Genomic DNA, 24,670 nt, shown 5'->3' on the forward strand with positions numbered 1-24,670 from the left:
AATCCAACCCAAGAAATCTAAAACAGAAAACTGTGTAATTTGCAAGTCTTAAAACCCCTCTACTGAAGAGCACAAAAATTCATCAAATTCAAATAATAACAGAGCAGAATGCAAACAGAATGCATCCTTGATGACTTCTTTACGGCAAAGTTAGGCTGCCTCGTTGAAATAATTCTACAATATTTGCAGGCTTTATGTTAGTCAAAAACAGCGTTTAGTCACCAACCACATTACTGACTGTACTGTATATTTTCTTGGCCATGCATCTGCTGCATGTGCTGCCCCATTCCTCAGCTTCTGCCGCAGCCAAATTATGAGATAGTATGAATAGTGCATATCATTACTAAGTATGCACTTAAAATGAAAGGAGACCATCCCCCAACACCTCCCCTCGCCCCACCGATCCTGCCCCACCCCACACCCCAACCCCACCACATACCCCTCCACACCTCCCCTTCCCACCCTGAGTATTTCTATAACCATCAAGAGAGCTGATTCTAAGAGCAATTAGTTTTAATCATTTTACATGCAGAATGCATTAGAAACCCTATATGTTAACATGTATCCTTTCTTTCTTAAGCTTATGACAATTAAATGCATATACTGCAGAGCCCCTTTGGGCAAATATTTTTTGATGTACATTATACAGCAAAGTGACAGTTTCATATTTTGGATAAACAAAAAGTGTCATGCATTCAACTATCATTGTAACCCATGTATAAGCAGACCTAAGTTGTACACCTTGAGAACATTGACCACAGGGGGTGAACTTCTGGAAGACACTCCTAACCTGGACTTTCAGGTATAAAAGGGGAAGCTCCACCCACCTTCATCACTTAAGGTCTTGGTAATAAAGGTAACTGGTCACAGAGTGACCTTCTCTCAAGTATGGGCCTCGTGTGCATTTATACTGTATAGTAAGGACATATCATTGGCGACAAGAAACTGGGATTTAAACCGCACAAGCATGGCCATAGCAGCACAGAAGAGAGGTACTGTGTTGGTGATGATTGGGACGACTTTATTGAGAGACTACAGCAAAGTTTTGTCACTAAGAAATGGTTTGGACAGGATTCGACCAACAAACGCAGGGCTCATCTCCTGACGGTTTGTGGATTAAGAACGTACTCCCTGATGAAGGACCTTCTAGCGCCAGAGAAGCCGGCGGACAAGACGTTTGAAGAGCTCAGTAAGTTGATCGGGGAACACCTTAAACTGGCGAGCAGCTTGCACATGGCGAGACACCGGTTTTACATGCACCGGCGGCGAGAAGGGCAAAGCGTTCCAGACTTCATGGCAGATCTCCGGCGACTGGCGAGCCTATGTAAGTTCCCAGGTGCATGCAGAGCGGAGATGCTGCAAAACTTTTTTATTGAGGGCATCGGGCATGCTGAAGTTTTCAGGAAACTGATTGAGACCAAAGACTTGACCTTGGAAGTGGCGGCTCCGATAGCCCAGACATTTATCTCAGGGGAGGAACAGAACAGAATGATGTATGACAAAAATCTTGGCTCAAATGCAGCAAATGACCAGAGAGTCAACATTGTTAACGCGGCACACAGTTTTCCAGGCAGGCAGGGGCAATCGGACATGCCCGACCATGTAGTCGAACCCAAAGGGGGAATTCAACAAAGACAATGGCTAGCTGAACGGCGATTCATGCCATCGCAATGGACAATGCGGCCAGTAATGGGACCATCAACACCTGTTAATGGTGCGCTTAAGGACAGTTACAGAGACAGTCAGAGACGATCGACCGGTAATGGACCTTTTGTTTCCAACAACGGGGCCTCCAGCTCATGCTGGAGGTGTGGAGGCAAACACCCAGCCAGAGCTTGCAGATATCAGCAATATACCTGCAGAAACTGCAACGTCAGCGGTCACTTGGCGCGTATGTGCAGAAAGCCTGCAGCCAGGTTGATGTACGAAGAGGACGGGCCCGATGTAAGCCCTACAAGGCCAAACGAATACTGGGGGAAATCGCCGGAAGCTGAAGTTCAGCAAGTTCATGTGGAGCACATATACAGTTCATATACCAGGACGCCACCGATAATAATGAAAGTGCTCCTCAATGGCATCCTAGTATTAATGGAGCTAGACACGGGTGCCAGCCAGTCCCTGATGAGTATCAAACAGGTCTAAAGGTTGTGGGAGTCCAAGGCCAGGAGGCCAAAATTATTGCCGATTGACGCACAGCTACGGACATATACAAAGGAGATCATTCCGGTGCTAGGCAGCACCACGGTAGTCGTAACCCACAAAGATTCGGAGAACAGGTTGCCACTCTGGATTGACCCGGGCGACGGTCCCGCACTACTGGGGAGGAGTTGGTTTGCTGTCATGAACTGGAAATGGGGCGATGTCAATGCAATTTTTTCTGTGAAGCGCGTATCATACTCACAGTCCTGGACAAATTTGACTCATTATTTCAACCCAGCATCAGCATTTTCATGGGGGCCAAGGTAGTGATTCACATAAACCCGGACGCCAGGCCAGTACACCACAAGGCGAAAGCGGTGCCGTACGTGATGCGGGAAAAGATAGATTGCGAATTGGACCGCCTGCTGAGGAAAGGCATCATCTCGCCAGTCGAATTCAGTGACTGGGTGAGCCCGATAGTGCCGGTGCTCAAGGCGGATGGGTTGGTCAGGATATGTGGCGATTACAAGGCCACCATCAATCGGGTGTCACTTCAAGACCAGTACCCGCTACCGAGAGCGGAGGACCTCTTTGCGACGCTGTCCGGTGGCAAACTTTTTTCAAAATTGGACCTGACCTCAGCTTACATGACCCAGAAGCTGGCGAGTGAGTCAAAGAAGCTGACCACCATCACGACACACAAGGGGGGTTGTTTGAGTATAACAGATGTCCGTTCGGGATTCGTTCGGCCGCCGCGATCTTTCAGCGAAATATGGAAGCCTCCTCAAGTCGATTCCAAGGACGGTGGTTTTTCAAGATGACATCCTCATCACGGGTCACGATACTGAAGAACACCTCCACTGCCTGGAGGGGGTGCTGCACACACTGGACTGGATAGGGCTGCGACTGAAAAAGGCGAAGTGCGTCTTCTTAGCTCCAGAGATAGAATTCCTGGGGGGAGGGTAGCAGCAGACGGGATCAGACCTACTGCATCCAAAATGGAAGCGATCCAGAGAGAATCCAGACCCTGTAACCCGACGGAGCTGCGTTCGTTCCTGGGGCTCCTGAGCTATTTTGGTAACTTTCTTCCCAAATTGAGCACGCTGTTAGAACCGCTACACGTGCTCCTATGCAAAGGTTGCGATTGGGTCTGGGGGGACAGCCAGGAAAGGACTTTTGATAGAGCACGCAACTTGTTATGATCCAACAAACTGTTAACGTTATATGACCCGTGTAAGAAACTTGTTTTAACGTGCGATGCATCGTCCTATGGGGTCAGGTATGTGTTGCAGCATGTGAATGCCAAGAGTCAGTTACAGCCGGTAGCTTATGCCTCCAGAAGTCTGTCCCAGGCAGAAAGGGGCTACAGGATGGTAGAAAAGGAACTGCTAGCATGTGTATATGCAGTAAAAAAAAATGCAGCAGTACCTGTTTGGTAGGAAATTTGAACTGGACACAGATCACAAACCCCTAACGTCCCTTTTGGCCGACAACAAGGCCAGGAATGTGAATGTATCGGCCTGCATACAGAGGTGGGCACTCACGTTAGCCGCCTATGACTACATAATTCAGCACAGGCCAGGCACTGAAAACTGTGCCGATACACTCAGCAGGCTCCCGCTAGCCACCACTGAGGGGGCAACTGAGCATGATGCTGAGATGGTCATGGCTGTTGAAGCTTTCGAAAGCGAAGGCTCACCTGTGACAGCACGTCAGATTAAAGTCTGTACAAATAAAGACCCCCTACTGTCTTTAGTTGAGAAATGTGTCCTGAATGGAGACTGGGCTGCCACATACGGGGCATGCCCTGAGGAATTTAAAACGTTTCATAGGCGCAAGGATGAACTCTCGATTCAGGCCGATTGCCTACTGTGGGGAAATCGAGTAGTCATGCCCCAGATGGGCAGAGAGGTGTTTATCAGAGAACTTCACAATGAGCACCCGGGCATTGTCATGATGAAGGCAATTGCCAGGTCACACGTTTGGTGGCCAGGGATAGATACAGACCTGGAACTTTGTATTTGCAGGTGCAACACGTGTGCTCAGCTGGGCAACGCACCCAGGGAAGCCCTCCTTAGCCCCTGGTCCTGGCCCCCCAAGCCATGGTCATGCATCCATGTGGACTACGCAGGTCCTTTTATGAGAAAAATGTTTTTGGTTGTAGTAGACGCCTACTCCAAATGGATCGAGTGTGCCTTTTTAAATTCAAGCACATCCTCTGCCACGGTAGAAAGTCTACGGGCAATGTTCGCCGCCCATGGTCTACCTGATGTCTTGGTCAGCGACAATGGCTGTGCTTCACAAGCACTGAATTCCAGGACTTCATGGCAGGCAATGGAATCAACCATGTCAGAACGGCACTGTTCAAGCCGGCCTCAAACGGCTACACAGAACGAGCAGTGCAGATAATCAAACAGGGGATGCTCAGAATCCAAGGGGGTTCCCTACAAAGCCACTTATCAGGCCTCCTGTTGGCCAATAGATCCCGACCACACTTGCTTACAGGGGGTCCACCCACAGAGCTGCTAATGAAAAGGACGCTCAAAACCAGGTTATCCTTTATACACCCGACTATGAAAGAAATCGTTGCGAGCAGGCGCTAGTCACAATGTGACTACCATGACAGGAATGCGAGGGCATGATGTATTGATGTCAATTACCCTATTTTTGTCCTTAATTACGCTGCAGGGCCCAAATGGCTTGCAGGCACTGTGATTGCCAAAGAGGGGAATAGGATTCTGGTAGTTAAACTTACCAATGGACAAATCTGCTGCAAACACGTGGATCAAACTATAGGAGGTTCAGCAACCCCATAGAAGAAGCAGAGGAAGAACACGACGTAGAGTTTACTCCACCACAGGTGACCGAACACCGGAACCAAGTGGAGGAGAGCCCAGTCACTGTGGGCAATCCAGACAGGCCTGAGGCACTGCAAACAGCAGACACTCAGGCCAGCGCCCAACAACCGGAGCCCCAACTCAGACGCTCTACAAGGGAGCGTAAATCACCAGAGACATTTAACTTGTGATTCCAATAAAACTTTGGGGAGGAAGGTGATGTCATGTATTCAACTATCATTGTAACCCATGTATAAGCAGACCTAAGTTGTACACCTTAAGAACATTGACCACAGGGGGCGAACTTGTGGGAGACACTCCTAACCTGGACTTTCAGGTCCAAAAGGGGAAGCTCCACCCACCTTCATCACTTGAGGTCTTGGTAATAAAGGTAACTGGTCACAGAGTGACCTTCTCTCAAGTATGGGCCTCGTGTGCATTTATATAGTATAGTACGGACATATCAAAAAGAAAATAATGCAGTTGGAAAAAAGGCAACAAAGAAGAATCCCAATAGGCATGTTTTCAGCTTTTCATGGTTAAAGGGATTCTTTCATTTTCAGTACTTGTGTATAATGATATGCACCACAGTTAGCAATCCCACTGCAGATTGTGATTCACTGACTCCTGCTGGAAAGTGCACGTGAATGTATGGTGAGTACAGGATCGAGCTTAGGGGATTCCCTTAAGAGTTCTGTTTTCTGAATTTGTTATAATTAACACTTGATAATGGGTTCAGCAATGTTTTACCTATTTTTATAACAGGGATGTAATTGAGGCTCCCTTAAAGGTGAGTGAGTAAATGCACTGTTCGGTCGAGCATAAAGGCACGGAGATGAAAAAGTTCCAGATTTGAGCCTCAAACTGTGCTGGCTAGCTGATCTCAGTCAGGTCAGCAGTCAGAGCACCACAAAAGCCCTCAGCTGAGTGATGATGCTCCAAAATGCAGATATCAAGCATCGGTACTGATACACCTATATGCAGATTCCATTCAGTGATACTGACAGTTAGGGCTCAATTTTTGCCACCATTCTGCACCGTTTTTTTGATGTCCATTTTCTTTTTAAGAGCAAACTAAAATCTGCAAGTTGCGCCACAGGTTCTGCCCCATCGTAAACTACTTATGGCCAATTTTTTTTAGTTCCTGATGTTTTGACGTCACTGGGGGCGGAACCTGCCGGCTGCGCCAATTTTGACCATTTTTGCTGAGTTTCACCAACTACAATTTTTTTTAAATGGCGCAGTGCACTGTTCTGAAAAACCTTACGGGAACTTAAGAAAATCGGCGCAGAGAAGACGCCATTGTTTTAGCGTGGCGGAGTTAGGTTTGAGAGGGAGGAAAGACGACATTAATTTCATACACAACTGCATGATACATGTTTCTTTTTGCAAAGGGAAAATAGAAACTAAATTTATTCAAGTTGCAAATGGAAATTGTGACTTGAAATTCCACCCCACCACCGAACCTCTGCGGACCGGGCTCCAGGCACACAGGGTCGGGGCGCCAGTCGGCAGGATCGCTCCCTCGGCTGGACACAGGAGCTCGGCACTCGGCTTCAAAAAAAGTCCGGGATAGGAGCGGCACCAGCACCGGGGTCCATTTGGTCCGGGATAGGAGCAGCACTGGGTATGGGGGCGGGGAGCCATTCGGCCCGGGATAGGAGCAGCACCTCATAATATGAAGAGGCTTGGGGCAAAAACAGAAAAGTGCTTGTGCAAGTTGCTGTTGTTATTTATGCAATGGGCTGCCCAGAGGCAGTCAAGGACGATGGAAAGCAGTTCCTTCAAATTAAACAGAGAGCTCAGTTGACACAACTAACAGCAATTGTGTCTGTTTATTCTTGCTGTAATGGAACTGCACCAGCACCGGGAGCGGAGGGCCTTTTGGCCCGGGATAGGAGTGGCATCGGGGCTCTACAATTGCTTATGTCTTGTGTATGTTTCACTTTCCAGCCTCAGCCCTCCAAGTGTGTCCCTCGTTACCCTGGCAACCTCAGTTTTTTGGCACAGAGCTTAAGCTCCACCCACAGAGCGTAAGAACAATCTGCGCCGCACCAAATTCAAAATTTATTACGGCGAAACTTGCAACTTTTTTTTAAGCGCAGTCAGCCACTAAAAAATCGGACGTACCTCTACAACTGCCAAAAATCGGCCATGTGGAAAATTAGGGATTGGGGCAAGTCAGCCAGAATACCCACTCCTGATAGCTATCCACTGATACCTGTCGGAAAGCCCATATGTGTGAATATTTGGTGAAGACAGGAATAAACTTAGGAAATTCCGCCTTGGTCAAAAAGTCAGCCAACACTCATGGTAAAGATTGACACACAGTGAATGGGCACTTGGCTGATGTACTGGAGGATGCCTAGTGCCCATGGCACCATGGCCTGGCATGAATCAGTGACTCCAAGACAGCAGCGAAGAAAAATCAAACAGAAATGGAAAGTATATTATGCTCCTATGCCTCTCTAGAAGTCAGCTGTAACATAAAAAAAATAATATTTAGCTCATGTTACTTTAGCACACTTCTAATGTACATCAGCTGGAGAATAGTGCAATAATACACTATTGTATCTTGCACTGTCCTGGGGCAGTTTGTGAACTGGCTTCAGGCAAGAGGTGAGCAGCATGTATGTAATCAAAATGGTGATTGTGGCAGGATGACAGAAGTTTAACTCAACTGGAAAGGAGTGTAATTTTTTTTAATTAGTATTTAGGAAGGACACATAATCTCATTTCTATTCCCTACATAGGGTTGCCAACTCTAGTTAGACGTACTTCTGGAGGTTTCATTATATCACCTCGAGGTTTCATGATATCACCATGTGCATCCAATCGCACCCTGCCCCCCTACACCCCCACCGCCCCAGGTAAATCACCTTTTTATCCCCATAAGAACATAAGAAATAGGAGCAGGAATAGGCCATACGGCCCCTCGCGCCTGCTCCGCTATTTAATATGGTCATGGCTGATCCGATCATGGACTCAGGTCCACTTCCCTGCCCGTTCCCCATAACCCCTTATTCCCTTATCAGTTAAGAAACTGTCTATTTCTGTCTTAAATTTATTCAATGTCCCAGCTTCCACAGTTTTCTGAGGCAGCAAATTCCACAGATTAACAACCCTCTGAGAGAAGAAATTTCTCCTCATCTCAGTTTTAATGGGCGGCCCCTTATTCTAAGATCATGCTCCCTATTTCTAGTCTCCCCTATCAGTGGAAACATCATCTCTGCATCCACCTTGTCAAGCCCCCTCATAATCGTATTCGTTTCGATAAGATCACCTCTCATTCTTCTGAATTCCATCTCCAATATTTTTATAGTAAATAAAAGTGTTCAAAGAAAATGAAAAAAACACAATTTCTTTTAATACCCCTATGATTTTTCCCTCGGGTTGCTTGCAGCAGTGTCCAGGAGATTAATCTTTAATTCCTGGAGATTCCAGGACAATTCAGGAGAGTTTCCTTTACGTTGCATAGCTGTGTGGCCACACAGTGCTCTGGAGCTCCCTCACAGCCGGCTCACTGACTCTTAAATGGGTAAAACTGCACACATGCAGTATTTTGAATGGGCTGCGCAGCCCCTGAAAGGGGCCATGCACCCCAAAAAAAATTAAAGGGAATATTGTTGGCACCCGTCTCCCTATGGCATGAAGCATATATTTCTTCTTAGTTTCTAACTCTTTCTTCTATCTTCCTGCACAGGGAAACATTTCATCTTTGCTCCGCAACTCAAATCAGGAACTGAGCAAAGTGCTAGATTGAAATGTTTCCTCCTATTCTGTGGCATTGAATGTTGCTGCTTCAATGCATTGGTGCTGGTACTATGTGCAGGTCCCACTCACTGGTGCTCCAATTTGTAGGGCTATGTCATTGCTTATGATTCTTTTTTTAAGCCAGATTATAAAAGACACATTGTGGTACCTGACGGGATTGACAAGAGAACAGTGTCATTCTGTCCTCCTTGGTGTATGTACAAAGGGTAATGTTCTTAATTGTTACTGGTGTCTTCCCTGCATTCAATAACACAGAGTGAAAAAACAATCCAGGCATGAACAAAATGCTGCAGGATAGAGTTTGCAATTGAAGGACAGGCAGTATCTAATTAAACTATCTGAATAAATTAACATATATAAAATTCCTGCTCCTCTTCGTTAGAGTGTGATGACTTCCATTTTGTAATAACAACCGGAGCTGCAAAGTCATTCTTCATGTACTATCGCCTAATTAGCCACTTTTTACAACCATCTGTCATTCGAATAAAAAGATTCAATACACAATATGAACTCTGAATTAATGCAAGTACAACAGTTTGACCTTGAGCATGCTTTCCTTTTAAGGTTTTTATTCTTTAGAACGTTCTGTTCGTTAAAATGTTTCTCAATATTTTTGATAGTCTAATCAGTTAGGAGAACACACAATTCGGTACACCATCCAGTATTTAGGTTTACAGGGCCTTGCATTAGTCTTCTGATTTATTTATCACCAAAAATTGTAACTGCATGATCCTATTGGCTGGCAGGTAGTCAGCTATTCAGTCAGTCAAGTAGACAGATAAATAACAGAAACACAGGCAGCCAGACAGACAGGTAGCTGATCAGTCAGTCAAACATAGTTGTCAAAACGGAGGAGGACAGGCACACCAAGTGTCCTCGCCCAGCATTGAAGCACTGTCCACACTCGATCAGCTTCGCTGGGCAGGCCACATAGTTCGCATGCCAGACACGAGACTCCCTAAGCAATTGCTCTATGCGGAGCAATACGGCAAATGAGCCAAAGGAGGACAGCAGAAACGTTACAAGGACACCCTCAAAGCCTCCCTGGTGAAGTGCGACATCACCACTGACACCTGGGAGACCCTGGCCGAAGACCGCCCTAGGTGGAGAAAGTGCATCCGGGATGGTGTTGAGCTCTTCAAATTTCAACGCTGCGAGCGTGAAGAGGTCAGGCGCGGGCAGTGGAAGGAGCGTGTGGTAAATCAGTCTCACCCCCCCTTTCCCCGACAAATGTCTGTCCCACCTGTGACAGGGTCTGTGGCTCTGTTCAGCCACTAAATAACTCACTTTAGGAGTGGATGCAAGTCTTCCTCAATTCCGAGGGACTGCCTATGATGATGATGATGATGATGATGATGATGAATTGTCAGTCAGACAAGTAGCAAGGTGGGTAGGCAGACAGGTAGGTAGACAATCAACAGGTAGACATACAACCAGTCGATCAGACAGAATTGTAGTCAGACGGAAAGTGATACAGATGAATAGACTTTCAAACTTACTGGAAATAGAAGACATAAAAAATAAAGCACTGTAACAGGCTCAGCTGAATTCTGGATGTAATGTCTGTTTTTGACTTAAATGAGAAAACATTGGCAAGGAATTTGCTTAGAAGATACAGGAAAGGAACAAGATTGCCTGTAATCCTTAAAGGGGTATAACCTTAAAAACAAGCACTGCTTCACACAAAGAGTAGTGAAAATCTGGAACTCTCTTCCCCAAAAACTGCTGAGGTTAGTTCAATTACAAATTTCGAAATCAGATTGATAAATTTTTGTTAGACAAGGGTATTAAGGGAAATGGGGGTAGAAATTGCCTCCTGCCTGTAATGGGATGCACAGACCCCGTTTTGATGTTTTTTTACGCACTGCGGTTCAGGTCGATTCTTTCGGGAAATTCCGCTCTTTGGGTTTTTTTTGTTTTCATCCGGTCATAATGGTGATTACACCTGAGGGGCAAAAACGCGGCAGTGACAACAACTGAGGGGAGGAAGTTGGGGGCGGTGCGTATTCACCGCTGCGATGACATCATTGCACGCCGTGTCACCATGGCTCTCCCCTTCACTTAAAGGGGAGCGTCTCTGTGCTTTTTAAACTTCGGTCCACTGGGCCACCGGGAAGGGTTTCGGCTGGGCCAGTGGCCTGGCACCCAAGAGGGGGTGCCAGGCTGCCTATTGGCAGCCCAGCCAAACCTGGGGGGATAATTGTCGGGCCGACCTGGCAGTCGGCTGACAAAAACAAACATGGCGGCAGCGGCAGTGCATCCTCCCCTTTAAGGGAAGCCACACTGCCATTGCAGAAGGCCACAGCCTCACTGGACCACCAGGTGAAAGCTTGTTTTGGTACCGCCGGGCTGGCCGAAAATTTTCCGAGGGAATGTCGCCGTCAGGGGGTTAGATCGGCGGTGTGCATGGTGATGATATGCTTAACACCGATCGAGAGCAGAGAAGTGGTAAGGGGAGGATCGGGGCACCGCCAGGAAAACTACGGAGGGCAACTGGGCTAGCAGCGACCATTCCACCAAAAGTCGGCGGCCACTCCACTCTGCAGTGTGACCGCTGATTTGCGGTGGTAACAGACCTTAAGATACAGATCAGCCATGACCTAATTGAATCGCAAACAGGCTTGAGGGGCAGAATGGCCTACTTATTGTTTAGACATGACCACTCAGGAATAAGCTCTGCCATTTTTTCAACTAATCTTCAACTAATGAAATGATAATGTCTGTATGGATAGTCACCCTGCCCCATTTTAGGCTAACATTTTAGTAAAATTACCGTTGCACTTGTTACCTGCATTTCATTATAGAACCAGAAAAGTTGACAACACAGAAGAAGGCCATTCAGAGAAACATAGAAAATAGGTGCAGGAGTAGGCCATTCGGCCCTTCGAGCCTGCACCACCATTCAATAAGATCATGGCTGATCATTCACCTCAGTACCCCTTTTCTGCTTTCTCTCCATACCCCTTGATCCCTTTAGCCGTAAGGGCCATATCTAACTCCCTCTTGAATATATCCAATGAACTGGCATCAACAACTCTCTACGGTAGGGAATTCCACAGGTTAACAACTCTCTGAGTGAAGAAGTTTCTCCTCATCTCAGTCTTAAATGGCTTACCCCTTATCCTTAGACTGTGTCCCCTGGTTCTGGACTTCCCCAACATCGGGAACATTCTTCCTGCATCTAACCTGTTCAGTCCCATCAGAATTTTATATATTTCTATAAGATCCCCTTTCATCCTTCTAAACTCCAGTGAATACAGGCCCAGTCGATCCAGTCTCTCCTCATATGTCAGTCCTGCCATCCTGGGAATCAGTCTGGTGAACCTTCGCTGCACTCCCTCAATAGCAAAAGCGTCTTTCCTCAGATTAGGAGACCAAAACTGAACACAATATTCCAGGTGCGGCCTCACCAAGGCCCTGTACAACTGCAGTAAGACCTCCCTGCTCCTATATTCAAATTCCCTAGCTATGAAGGCCAACATACCATTTGCCTTCTTCACCGCCTGCTGTACCTGCATGCTAACCTTCACCGCCTGCTGTACCTGCATGCTAACTTTCAACGACTGATGTACCATGACACCCAGATCTCCTTGTACCTCCCCTTTTCATAATCTGCCGCCATTCAGATAATATTCTGCCTCCGTGATTTTTCCACCAAAGTGGATAACCTCACATTTATCCACATTATACTGCATCTGCCATGCATTTACCCACTCACCTCACCTGTCCAAGTCACCTTGCAGCATCTTTGCATCCTCCTCACAGCTCACACCACCACCCAGCTTAGTGTCATCTGCAAACTTGGAGATATTACACTCAATTCCTTCATCTAAATCATTGATGTATATTGTAAATAGCTGGGGTCCCAGCACTGAGCCCTGCGGCACCCCACTAGTCACTGCCTGCCATTCTGAAAAGGACCCGTTTATCCCGACTCTCTGCTTCCTGTCTGCCAACTAGTTCTCTATCCACGTCAGCACATTACCCCCAATACCATGTGCTTTAATTTTGCACACCAATCTCTTGTGTGGGACCTTGTCAAAAGCTTTTTGAAAGTCCAAATACACCACATCCACTGGTGCTCCCCTGTCCACTCTACTAGTTACATCCTCAAAAAATTTTGGAATATTTGTCAAGCATGATTTTCCTTTCATAAATCCATGCTGACTTGGACCGATCCTGTCACTGCTTTCCAAATGCGCTGCTATTTCATCCTTAATAATTGATTCCAACATTTTCCCCACTACTGATGTCAGTCTAACTGGTCTATAGTTACCCGTTTTTTTCTCTCCCTCCTTTTTTAAAAAGTGGTGTTATATTAGCTACCCTCCAGTCCATAGGAACTGATCCAGAGTCGATAAGACTGTTGGAAAATGGTCACCAAAGCATCCACTATTTCTAGGGCCACTTCCTTAAGTACTCTGGAATGCAGACTATCAGGCCCCGGGGATTTATCGGCCTTCAATGCCATCAATTTCCCTAACACAATTTCCCGACTAATAAGGATTTCCTTCAGTTCCTCCTTCTCTCTCGACCCTCGACCCCCTAGTATTTCCGAAAGGTCATTTGTGTCTTCCTTCATGAAGACAGAGCCAATGTATTTGTTCAACTGGTCTGCTATTTCTTTGTTCTCCATTATAAATTCACCTGAATCTGACTGCAAGGGACCTACGTTTGCCTTCACTAATCTTTTTCTCTTCACATAGCTATCGAAGCTTTTGCAGTCAGTTTTTATGTTCCCAGCAAGGTTCCAGCAAAGAGCAGCCAGCCCCTGGAGAAAAAGTATTTGATCAACCAATTTGGGAGGGGAACAGTCAGGAATCTTTCATCATCTTCTTCACAATAACATTGGAGCATATTTCCTTTGTGTGCACAGTTGAATAATGATTCTTTTACGAAATCCTCATTATAAGCCTTATACACAGAAGGAAATATACCGCATTATGTCCAAATGTTGCAATGAAGTGTTTCAGCAGGCTTCATACCTTTTCATTCTGTTTCTAAACAAATAAAGGTTGGTCAGACTATCCCTAAAGATGGTGCCACTTCACAATGTTTAGTTTATAGAACAATTATGAATGTTGTTAATGCAACATGTTTTCACTGTATTGGATGCCATGCGTGTCTGTCTGTTTGTCTTTCACTTTTTCTGCCTGTGTGCATGTCTCTCGGTATGTTTGTCTTTGTTATTGGTCTCTGGTTCTTCTATTAACCTTACTGTTTGTCTTTGTCTATTCTACGAACTTTGCTCTGGCTTTTTTTCTGTACATGACTCTATCTATGTTTCCCCCTCCCCCTGTCTCTTTCGTCCATCTCTGTATCTCCTGCCTAAAGTTTTGCTGATAAATATTTTAACTCAAAAACCAGAATCATACACATAACAATAAAAAAAGTCAGTGGCAAGACTTGCACATTTAAAAAAAAAGTCTGAAAGTAGAGCGATGTATAAAACCACCAGTCGTAGAGGGAAATACTGCAAAATTCAGAAGTTGCGTCTTCATACAGTGAAACTGCTCTTTTCCAATATAAATCACAATATACAAATTGCTCTATCATATTTGCCAGGACCAAAAAGGTACATCAAAGTGTATCATAAGCTGTATTTTACAATATATACAGTTTGATTTGTATTTCTCTAAATTACAACAGTGCTTCATTGTCTGTGAAGCGTTATGTTGTGAAAGGCACTATATAAATGCATGTTTCTCCTTTCATTAAAATTAAGAGCATGTTGTTCAATTGTTTTCTTTCCATATTTGTGGAATGCTCCATTATGGAATCCTCTATTGTGACATTTAGATCATCTGATAGGAAGAAAGGCCTCAACAATCATTGCAATGAAAGCTAGTGATACAGCATCACTTAACAGGAAGCAGTCATGCTGCAAGTTCAGTGTTTACAAACTTATCTCGCTACCTAATATTTTACATATATTATATTAATGTTCCTGTTTAAAATCCAAATAATTTACTGCTGAATTTTCACATTACCTTTACTATAGGTAAAATAAGAATATGGAAGTAACTTTTGCTATGGATATCTATCATCAGATCAAACTCCCAGAAAGCTATAGCGAGGGCACTAACAAAGATACTTTTCTTAAACTGACAGTTAACTTCAAAATTGCTCATTAGAAGAGATATACAAGCCCCAAATCTTAACCCTATGCCATATTTTGCATATAACATTAAGTTAGGTGAGTTGAATGGTTCAGAAGAATTTCTGTGGTAGAAATTCGACTTCTGATTCAATCTGCTTCGCTACTTGTAATAAACATTTTAAACAGTTATGGTTGTGGGATTTTTTATCAGATCTATCAGCTAGCAGGCCAACACTGAAGGGGGTACTGCTCGCTGGAGCAATGTTATTTTGGGGATTGGAAGATGTTGGGGGCTAAATTTGCCAAGGACCGGAAACGGGCACAGGATCACAACGCGCAAATGCCCGCACCCGTTGAAAGTAATGCAGGCAGCACACAAAATTTGTGCTGCCTGCAAATTAACTAGATTGAAGCGCTGAGCCCAGTGCTAAAAGTGCTGCTGGTTGGCTGAGCACTCAACAGTGGGCCTAATTTTGTGGGAAGTGATCTCTATTTAAGGTTAGCCTGCAGTTTGAAATGCACTTCTTAAAGGGGAAGTACGTTCTGAAATAAATACCTTATTGTAATTGTTGCGAAGGAAAGTGGAAAGTAGCTATGGCTCAACAGGGCAGAGAAAGGGCACCTGGGTTCTCAAATGCAGCACTGGCGGCCACTGTTTTTTGTAATTTTTTTGGCACCACACGGCTCCTGTTAAAGGGTCGTGCAAGCCATTCAAAATACTGCACATGCGCAATTTCTGCATTGAAAAGCTGGCTGCGCAGGATCCCAGGAGTGCTGTGCAGCTGCGTGGCCACGCAGCGTAAAGGAAACATTGCTGGCAGCAGAGGGTCGAAAGCAGGAGAGAGAGGTCCTCGACCCACAGAGGGCCAGGAGGCCCTCCAGACTTACTGTAAGAAGGCAGTGGGAACAGATAGCTGAAGTGGTCAGTGCCACCAGTCTTTCCACCAGGACCTAAACTCAGTGCCGAAAGAAGTTTAATGACCTCACACGAGTGGTCAAGGTCAGTGAATGCATTTTCAAATGCCATATCCCACCAACTGCACCACTAGCCTCACACACTGCTCAATGCACCACACCCCCATCACTCACCCACCAACAATCTCTATCAATCATGGTTCATACCTCACAATCATAGCTTCACTTCACTTTCACACACTTACCATTGTTGAAAACTTCACACCCACATCTCACACTATGCACACACTGCCAGCTAGTTAACCTGAGAGGTACATCATCCAAACACATTGTAAATAGTTGGGGTCCCAGCACTGATCCCTGTGGCACTCATTGACACGCTTCCCTTTTTCTTGCAGGCCAAGGTGGCGCATAACCCGACCGGCAGCAGCTAGCAGGCGGGGGGCAAGGACGGTTGCATATTCTGAGCCAGCTGGAGGAGACAGTGCTGGACATCATTGGAGGGGCCGTCACTGAGGCTGTGGCGATCGGCAATGCTGAATGATGACGGTGTGCTCATACCTAATCCTTCTTCTCACGTCCCACTTCCCCCTCATCCCACAATCTCTTCTCACTTATAAGCTGCTGATAGTGTAAGCATACACATCCAGCTTCCCCCTGCCCTCCCCTCACCACAACCTTTGTGCCTTTCTCCTTTCAGATACCAAAGAAATCCAACCAGCCCAGCCAGTGCAGGAAGAACAAGGAGAGTGATGGAGAAGAGGAGCCGCCGTCACTCAGTCTGACACTCACAGGCACCAACTCAGAAACTGGCACTGTGGGTAATTTAGAGGGTAGTATAGAGACAGAATCTGCACGAGTGGCCTGCAGCCAAGGGAGGGGGGAAAGGGTAGTGCAGGTGCCAGGGGGAACTCAGGACTCAGATGAGACTTCGATGGGGCGGCCTTTAGAAGAAGGGTGATAGGCTTTTACACAGAAATGCTAGGCCTGCCAGAGAACCTGTTGTCACTGTCAAAGAGCATGGATAAGTCTGGCTCCAACCTTGCACAGAGCTTGGAGCCCATGAGTTACAGGATGGAAGTGATGGGCAGTTCATTACAGCAAGTGTGAACCCAATCATGAGCAGGGTCTGATGGGCGATGTCTCAGCTTCTATTGCAGCACACGTGGAAGTCACGCAATGTCTGGGTGCTGCAGTGGAAGCTCAGACTTCAGAACATAAGAAATAGGAGCAGGAGTAGGCCATACGACCCCTCGAGCCTGCTCCGCCATTTAATACGATCATGGCTGACCCAATCATGGACTCAGGTCCACTTCCCTGCCCGTTCCCCATAACTCCTTAAGAAACTGTCTATCGCTGTCTTCAATTTATTCAATGACCCAGCTTCCACAGTTCTCTGAGGCAGCGAATTGCACAGATTAACAACCCTCAGAGAAGAAATTCCTTCTCATCTCAGTTTTAAACGGGCAGCCCCTTATTCTAAGATTATGCCCCCTAATTCTAGTCTCCCCTATCAGTGGAAACATCCTCTCTGCATCCACCTTGTCAAGCCTCCTCATAATCTTATACATTTCGATAAGATCACCTCTCATTCTTCTGAAGTCCAATGAGCAGAGGCCCAAACTACTCAACCTTTCCTCATAAGTCAATCCCTCTCATCTCCAGAATCAACCTAGTGAACCTTCTCTGAACTGCCTCCAAAGCAAGTATATCCTTTCTTAAATATGAAACCAAAACTGTACACAGTATTCCAGGTGTGGCCTCACAAATACCCTATATAACTGTAGCAAAACTTCCCTGCTTTTATACTCCATCCCCTTTGCAATAAAGGCCAAGATTCCATTGGCCTTCCTGATCACTTGCTGTACCTGCATATTAACTTTTTGTGTTTCATGCACCAGGACCCCCAGGTCCCGCTGTACTGCAGCACTTTGCAATTTTTCTCCATTTAAATAATAACTTGCTCTTCGATTTTTTTTCTGCCAAAGTGCATAACCTCACACTTTCCAACATTATATTCCATCTGCCAAATTTTTGCTCACTCACTTAGCCTGACTATGTCCTTTTGCAGGATCTTTGTGTCTTCACACATTGCTTTTCCTCCCATCTTTGTATCGTCAGCAAACTTGGCTACGTTACACTCAGTCCCTTCATCCAAGTCGTTAATATAGATTGTAAATAGTTGGGGTCCCAGCACTGATCCCTGCAGCACCCCACTAGTTACTGATTGCCAACTGAGAATGAACCATTTATCCCGACTCTCTGCTTGCTGCCAAGCAAGCTCAGACTGCTACCATCCTGGCTGGATTTATCAGTATGGAAAGGGGCTTGCAGGGTCTCACAGCAGTCCAGCAATTCTCCAACAGATTACGAGAATTGCTGAGATGTCACGCAGGGGAATAGCAGTGGCTCTGTGGAGTATGAACCTGCTGTCCTCTCTCTGGATGACAGCATTCATACTGGCACCGCTGCCACTCTGCCAGTTCCCTTGTTGTTGCCTGTCAGCCAGCTAGCCCAGACTGCCATCGTCCATGTTGAGGTGCTGCAGTCTATAGCCGGGCCTTCTAGGCCAAGAGCTGCTCAAGTTCATGCTGGAAGGCCATCTGCAGTCTCCTCCACTGAAAGTCAACAGCATTCCACCAGCCATCTGGTGTTTGATTCAGAAGAAGCGGAGTCTAATGACGGGCTCATGGACAGCCTGTCCGGAACGTGGATTTGCAGACTACCTCCTTCCTTTCTCCTCCTCTTCCTCCTCCTCCTGAGATGGACATGGAACCCGTGCTGACAAGGGCTATGCCCTCATGATGGCCAAGTTGTGGAAGGTACAGCAGATCACCAAGAATTGTGACACCTGCTCCCGCGAGTACTGGACAGATCCTCCTGAGCGGTCAAGGTAGCGGGACTGTTGCTTGAGCACCTCGATGGTCTGCTCAATGACATTCCTCATGGTAGCATGGCTGTCATTATATGAGTGCTAGCCACAAGTGGTGGGGTTGTGGAGAGGAGTCATCAGCCAGATGTAGAACGGATAGCCCTTGTCGCCTAGCAGCCACCCTCAGGTTTGACGTGGTGGCTGGAAGATTGCTGGCACAGAATGAAGGCATCATGACCGCTGCCAGGATAGCAGGCATTCACCATCATGAGGCGCTGGGCATAGTCGCACACCAACTGCACATTAAGTGAGTGGTACCCTTTGTGGTTACGGAACATCTCAGCATTGATATGCAGCACCTACAAAGCCAAGTGTGTTCAGTCAATAGCACCCTGCACCATGGCAAAGCCCCAAATCCTGGCAAAGCCACGTGCGTGCTCCTCCTGCTTCTCACTGTTTAGAGAGAAGACGATGAAGTCCCCTCTCCTAGTGCACAGAGCCTCTGTGACCTCCTGGATGCAGCGATGGATGGTGAACTGGGAGATGTTTGCTATGTCTCCTGCTGCAGACTGGAAGAATCTTCTGGCGAAAAAAATCTGGGCCATGGTCACCTTGAGGGCCACTGGCAGAGGTGTCGTTGCCCTGCTTTGAGGCTCCAAGTCTGCTTGCAGGAGGTGGCAGAGTTCTGTGACCACCTCCTTGGCTTAGGTGCAGGTAGGAGAAGTGCTCCCTGAAGACCCTAGGTGGGCAAGGCCTCCTGCTGAGAGCTTTCCTCCCCCTCGTCCTCCTCCCTCTCTGTGAGCAGCTTGTCTTCTTTGCTGCCTCTATTTTATCTTCCGTTCATGCTGCAGCACGAGGGAGACTGCTACTAGAGCCCCCATTACTGGGAGCAAGTGGTGTACTCCGAGCACTTCCAGTAGCAGCTAACGCCTTCCTAATGTCCAGCAGCAATCCCTACACTTTTAACAACAATCATACCCGGAAATTGGCATGGTCCCGGCCTGCAAGACCATCGGCAGGCCGGGACCATTGGAGGAAAAAGCGTGTCGCGACATACCACTGCAGGGAGCAGCGCGTGCTGCTGCAGGAGGGCACCGGTTGATTGCAGTGCGGGCAGGTACAGCAGGAGGGGCGAAGGAGCAGCAAGAGCTTGTAGATGGAAGTGACCGGGGCCCAAGAGAGGCGTGGGTTTGTGGCTCAGAAGAGGCGAGGGCCCAGGGGCAACCTGGGCCAGCCCACATTGCGATATGTGTGCGCACTAGGTCCTTGCAGCAGAGCTGGTCTCTTGTAGTCTTGGGTAATCCTTGCCACTGGACCAAGACCTGGCTCTGTCAAGCCCACGTGGTGGCTGGTGTGCAACGGCCACCACACGTTAAAAATTCCATGCACAGGCATCTTCCACCCTTCAGGATGTAGTTCAGGATCTGGAATATTAGGTCCTTCATTGAAACACCTGTGAATTCATCTTTTTGGCGTGGAAGCAAGTCATCCTCGCTTCGAGGGACTGCCTATGATGATGATGATTCATACAAACTGCAACAGCCAGTACAAGAGCAATAATCAGCTGACCTGCAAGTTGGAAGTTTCCCTTTAAACAGCGCTGGGAGGGGGGGGCGGGAGGCCCTCATGTAGATGAATGCACATTCAGCTCTGCATGTTTAGGAGAGAATGTTGAATAGAGCGGTGATGACGATAATGGCAGGTCGTGCGTCATATCAGTGTTACACACTGACTGACATCACAATCTGCCGATTGCCGACGCACGCACGTGCCACCCACGCTATCGCCCCCACCAAGATGGCAAATGTCTGCGCCAGAAGTGGACGGAAGCAAGGTGGATGTCATTTTTTTTTTAAATGCCTTAACTACCGTCGCTAAGGTGCTGAATTTCACGGCCACCTTGAACTGCATTATCAGAGCATACAACTACCATTCCTTCTCTTTGCTCCTGCCTCACTTTTCATAGCTATCTAGTTATTACCTACAAAAGTTTTTAAAAACCCTACTTGTTGCAACATGAACATGAAGCCTTTTTAAGAAAAATAATTCTGCCACTATTCTCTTTTTCTTCCTCAAAGCTGCTGATTCTTGTTATGGCATAGTTTCACAAGAGCTGCCAGCTCTTCAGTACCTCACCCAAACAGCTGTTCTTCATGTATGGTCTAAAGAAGTGGTGTCATCAGGCTATTCCAGCTATGGAGACATCACAGCCATTCCTGATCGTATCCTCATCTGACACTCATAAGCAGCTTTTATATTGGCCTTTGTTCAGTTCTAATTGACTGGTATCTGTGAGTCAGCTCCTAGCATTTACATTATTAAATATGACTCCTTTATTCCAGTGTTCCAGCAGAACTGTAGACCCAGTTTATCGTGGGGTTTAGTAATGTAAATGCCAGGGGCCAACTTACAGATGCCATTCTCCTGAATTCTAACCTAAACAAGTGTCAGCCGGGTTGATGGGATATTAATCTAAGCTGACTTTACTCCCCCTTCCTCAACCTGAAAACTGAAGTCAAGCTGTGCCTAAGATCAGCTAATTCAGCAGAAACCAGGCATTAAATGCAGGAACTTTCAGGTTTAGATAAGAACAAATAGCAACAATTACTATCGGGTTAATAACTGGTTAAAATAAACATCATTACAAAATATAATGGAATTCACATTTTAAAAATACCAGACTCCAAAAATGAAACATTTTCTGAGTCACCACAACAATAAAATAAAATCAAAGAACTGGATAAAAAAATTAAAATGTCATCAGCTGATATCAAAATATACAGGGAGTTTTCAAAACTCCACCTACCCAAATACAAAAGTAATGATTCGAATTCATGATCAAAGTTAGAATGTATTGTTTTAAAGAAGCATTTCAAATCTGAATCTGTACGATGATTAACATGGTAAGTCTTGCAAATAAAAAGTCTACTTACTGTGTTGAGTGGTCAGTCCAGTAAGGCTGCTTATTAAAAGTCACTGCAAAACACAATGCCATCACAACGGTTTCAATTTCTATCCTCAGTATTGGCTGCTGGAATTAAGCCACAGCAGAAACTCGAAGCAGCAGTTAACATTGGGTAGGATACAGCAAATAGTAGGACAGATACAGGAAGGAGACATTTAACACAATTCCTTTTCCTCGGGCTTCAATAATGCGAATACCTCACATATTCCACAAACCACAAGTGGCCCACAAGGTCGTTAATAATGCCACGCTTTACTACCTAGCTGTCATCGCAGTGCTCCCTACTTTCATTTAGTCCTCACTGCTTTATAAAGCAGCAGGTCCTTGCACGGGCATGGACAACTGCCCCTTCGAATGATTTCCAACTGGAGCCAGTCAACATGTAAAATGCAGCTATACAGCTATTACGTGGCTTCCTATTACCTGCTCTTTTCAAGTGCAATCCTATTCTACAGTATCTGTACCCAATTAAGTCAAAGTTTGTTTTTTTAGCCATCTGCAAGTGCTTCCTGAATTCAGCACTGTTTATCTGATCCGCTACAGTGGCATATTTCTTAAGTATCCATTTCCTTCCTGTGTACGAAGATTTTCATGGCACAGGGCTGTGAGATTAGCAAATAAAAAAGTGAATCACACTGAACTGGGGTAGAAGTTTTACAAAAACAATGTTTTTCTTAAACAACAAATTTGGGCACTTGAAGTAGAGATGGTTGCTGAGTTTGAGCTAAACCCCAATGTTATAAAGTCAGATTTGCATTGATCTGACACCCATATTTCAAGGTTCAAATTTAAACTATTTCAGGTTTGGAGGTCACTCTCCCTTTTTTCTTGTTTATTTCCTACGGCTTGTAGCTCCACCCCAGCTAACAGTATTTCTTTATGTCCTATCACAGTTTCCTCCCCTTGCGGTGAACAGTTGCCATGTGCAGCTTGATACAATAACAAATGCACAGTAACATTTTTTTTTAAGCATATTATCTTATTTTTAATATTTTATTTCCAATTGTCTAATAATTTTAAAAAGCTGATCCCTGGCAGTCTTATGGTAAATATGTGGGAAAAGTGATCATGTCCAGTTAGTTCAGTGTCTAATTCACGCTGATTTTGTGGTGGGCACTGATCTGTCCTGCTGGTGGCAGAGTGGGGTATACATATTACATTTGAGTTGTCACATCAAACTGCAAGTTTTAAAAAGCCAGCAACAGGCAGAATACGAGCTTAATTAGGCATTAGAGAAAAAAAAGGAGAAACATGAAACGTAAAGTTATTAAAATGAAAAGGCAGCTGAATGATAAGGTATAATGCAGCAAATGAGAGTGAACTGAAAATCTGTCACATATCAACATGACAAATGCAGATGAAACTATAGAAACAGGGCTGGTAAATGTGATTATGACTATTTTCTCCCGTGGTGGATAAACGCTGACAGATTGGTTGGGCTGAATGCCTGTTTCTGTGTTGTAACTTCTATCTGTGCTTGATAGGAAGGAGTGAGGCATGAACAGCATTTAGCTCAATGCAGGTCAGAGAACAGAATAAAATATTGAATCAAAGATCATGGAATTCGCCCAAGATCGATGAGAACATCATTTAGGTTAAATTTAAGATCCGGAGTTATGCAACAAAAATAATTATAACACATACAATTATTTTTTGGTCAGTCAGGTATCTAACATAGAAACCTAGAAAATAGGTGCAGGAGTAGGCCATTCGGCCCTTCGAGCCAGCACCACCATTCAATAAGATCATGGCTGATCATTCCCTCAGTACCCCTTTCCTGCTTTCTCTCCAAACCCCTTGATCCCCTTAGCCGTAAGGGCCATATCTAACTCCCTCTTGAATATATCCAATGAACTGGCATCAACAACTCTCTGCGGCAGGGAATTCCACAGGTTAACAACTGAGTGAAGAAGTTTCTCCTCATCTCATTCCTAAATGGCCTACCCCTTATCCTAAGACTGTATCCCCTAGTTCTGGGCTTCCCCAACATCGGGAACAATCTACCCACATCTAACCTGTCCCGTCCCGTCAGAATATTATATGTTTCTATGAGATCCCCTCTCATCCTTCTAAACTCCAGTTGATCCAGTCTCTCCTCATATGTCAGTCCTGCCATCCTGGGAATCAGTCTGGTGAACCTTCGCTGCACTCCTTCAATAGCAAGAACGTCCTTCCTCAGATTAGGAGACCAAAACTGAACACAATATTCCAGATGAGGCCTCACCAATGCCCTGTACAACTGCAGTAAGACCTCCCTGCTCCTATACTCAAAATCCCCTAGCTATGAAGGCCAACATACCATTTGCCTTCTTCACCGCCTGCTATACCTGTATGCCAACTTTCATTGACTGATGAACCATGACATCCAGGTCTCGTTGCATCTCCCCTTTTCCTAATCTGCCACCATTCAGATAATATTCTGTCTTCGCATTTTTGCCCCCAAAGTGGATAACCTCACATTTATCCACATTATACTGCATCTGCCATGCATTTGCCCACTCACCTAATCTGTCCAGGTTTCCCTGCAGCCTCCAAGCGTCCCCCTCACAGCTCACACTGCCACCCAGTTTATTTGTCATCTGCAAACTTGAAATCTCTCACAATGCTAAGGAGCCTCCAAGTCAACTTACTGAAATATCCAAGGCAGATAGTCACAGGTTAATCAAAAAGCATAGACAGTTTTTGTTTGCTGCATATGAAATGGACACTCTCTCCGCCACCCCAAGTACATACATCCAGAGAGCTTAGGCGCAGGTTGAGTCAGTGCCATGGCATTAAGTCCCCCAAATTTGTGCAGGAGTACCTTTAAGAGTGTAACCAGCTGAAACCGAGCAGCTTATCATCATAGAGGATGGGTAAGCTTCTTGTTGCTTGCTCAGCCAGGATCATTGTACCCATTTTTCAGGATTATCTTGAGTGAAGTGGGAAGAATCCCAGCCTCCAGGGACTGGTCTAACTCTTTAGATCCCATTAATGACCAAGCTTGGCTGGCCAAACATCAACAATACCCTCAAGTACTGAAGACCTGTCTAGCTCAGGTATCAAATTATCAGTCTGCCCTAGAGGGT

The 24,670-nt window shown here is 45.7% G+C and overlaps 1 protein-coding gene across 2 annotated transcripts in view; it reads right to left on the minus strand.

Moving 5' to 3' along the window:
* LOC139274607 (extracellular sulfatase Sulf-1-like) overlaps positions 1 to 24,670 on the minus strand; it is a 547,728-nt gene that overhangs the window by 281,022 nt on the left and 242,036 nt on the right. For both annotated transcript variants that reach the window (XM_070891301.1, XM_070891287.1), the window contains one exon: positions 21,571 to 21,613. Coding sequence is in view for 1 of the 2 variants with exons in the window: in XM_070891287.1 (XP_070747388.1) it covers positions 21,571 to 21,613 (43 nt within the window). In the remaining variant the exon portion in view is untranslated. The remainder of the gene's footprint in view (positions 1 to 21,570; positions 21,614 to 24,670) is intronic.

This window comes from Pristiophorus japonicus, chromosome 1, assembly GCF_044704955.1.
Source record: "Pristiophorus japonicus isolate sPriJap1 chromosome 1, sPriJap1.hap1, whole genome shotgun sequence".
Classification (NCBI taxonomy): Eukaryota; Metazoa; Chordata; class Chondrichthyes; family Pristiophoridae; genus Pristiophorus; species Pristiophorus japonicus.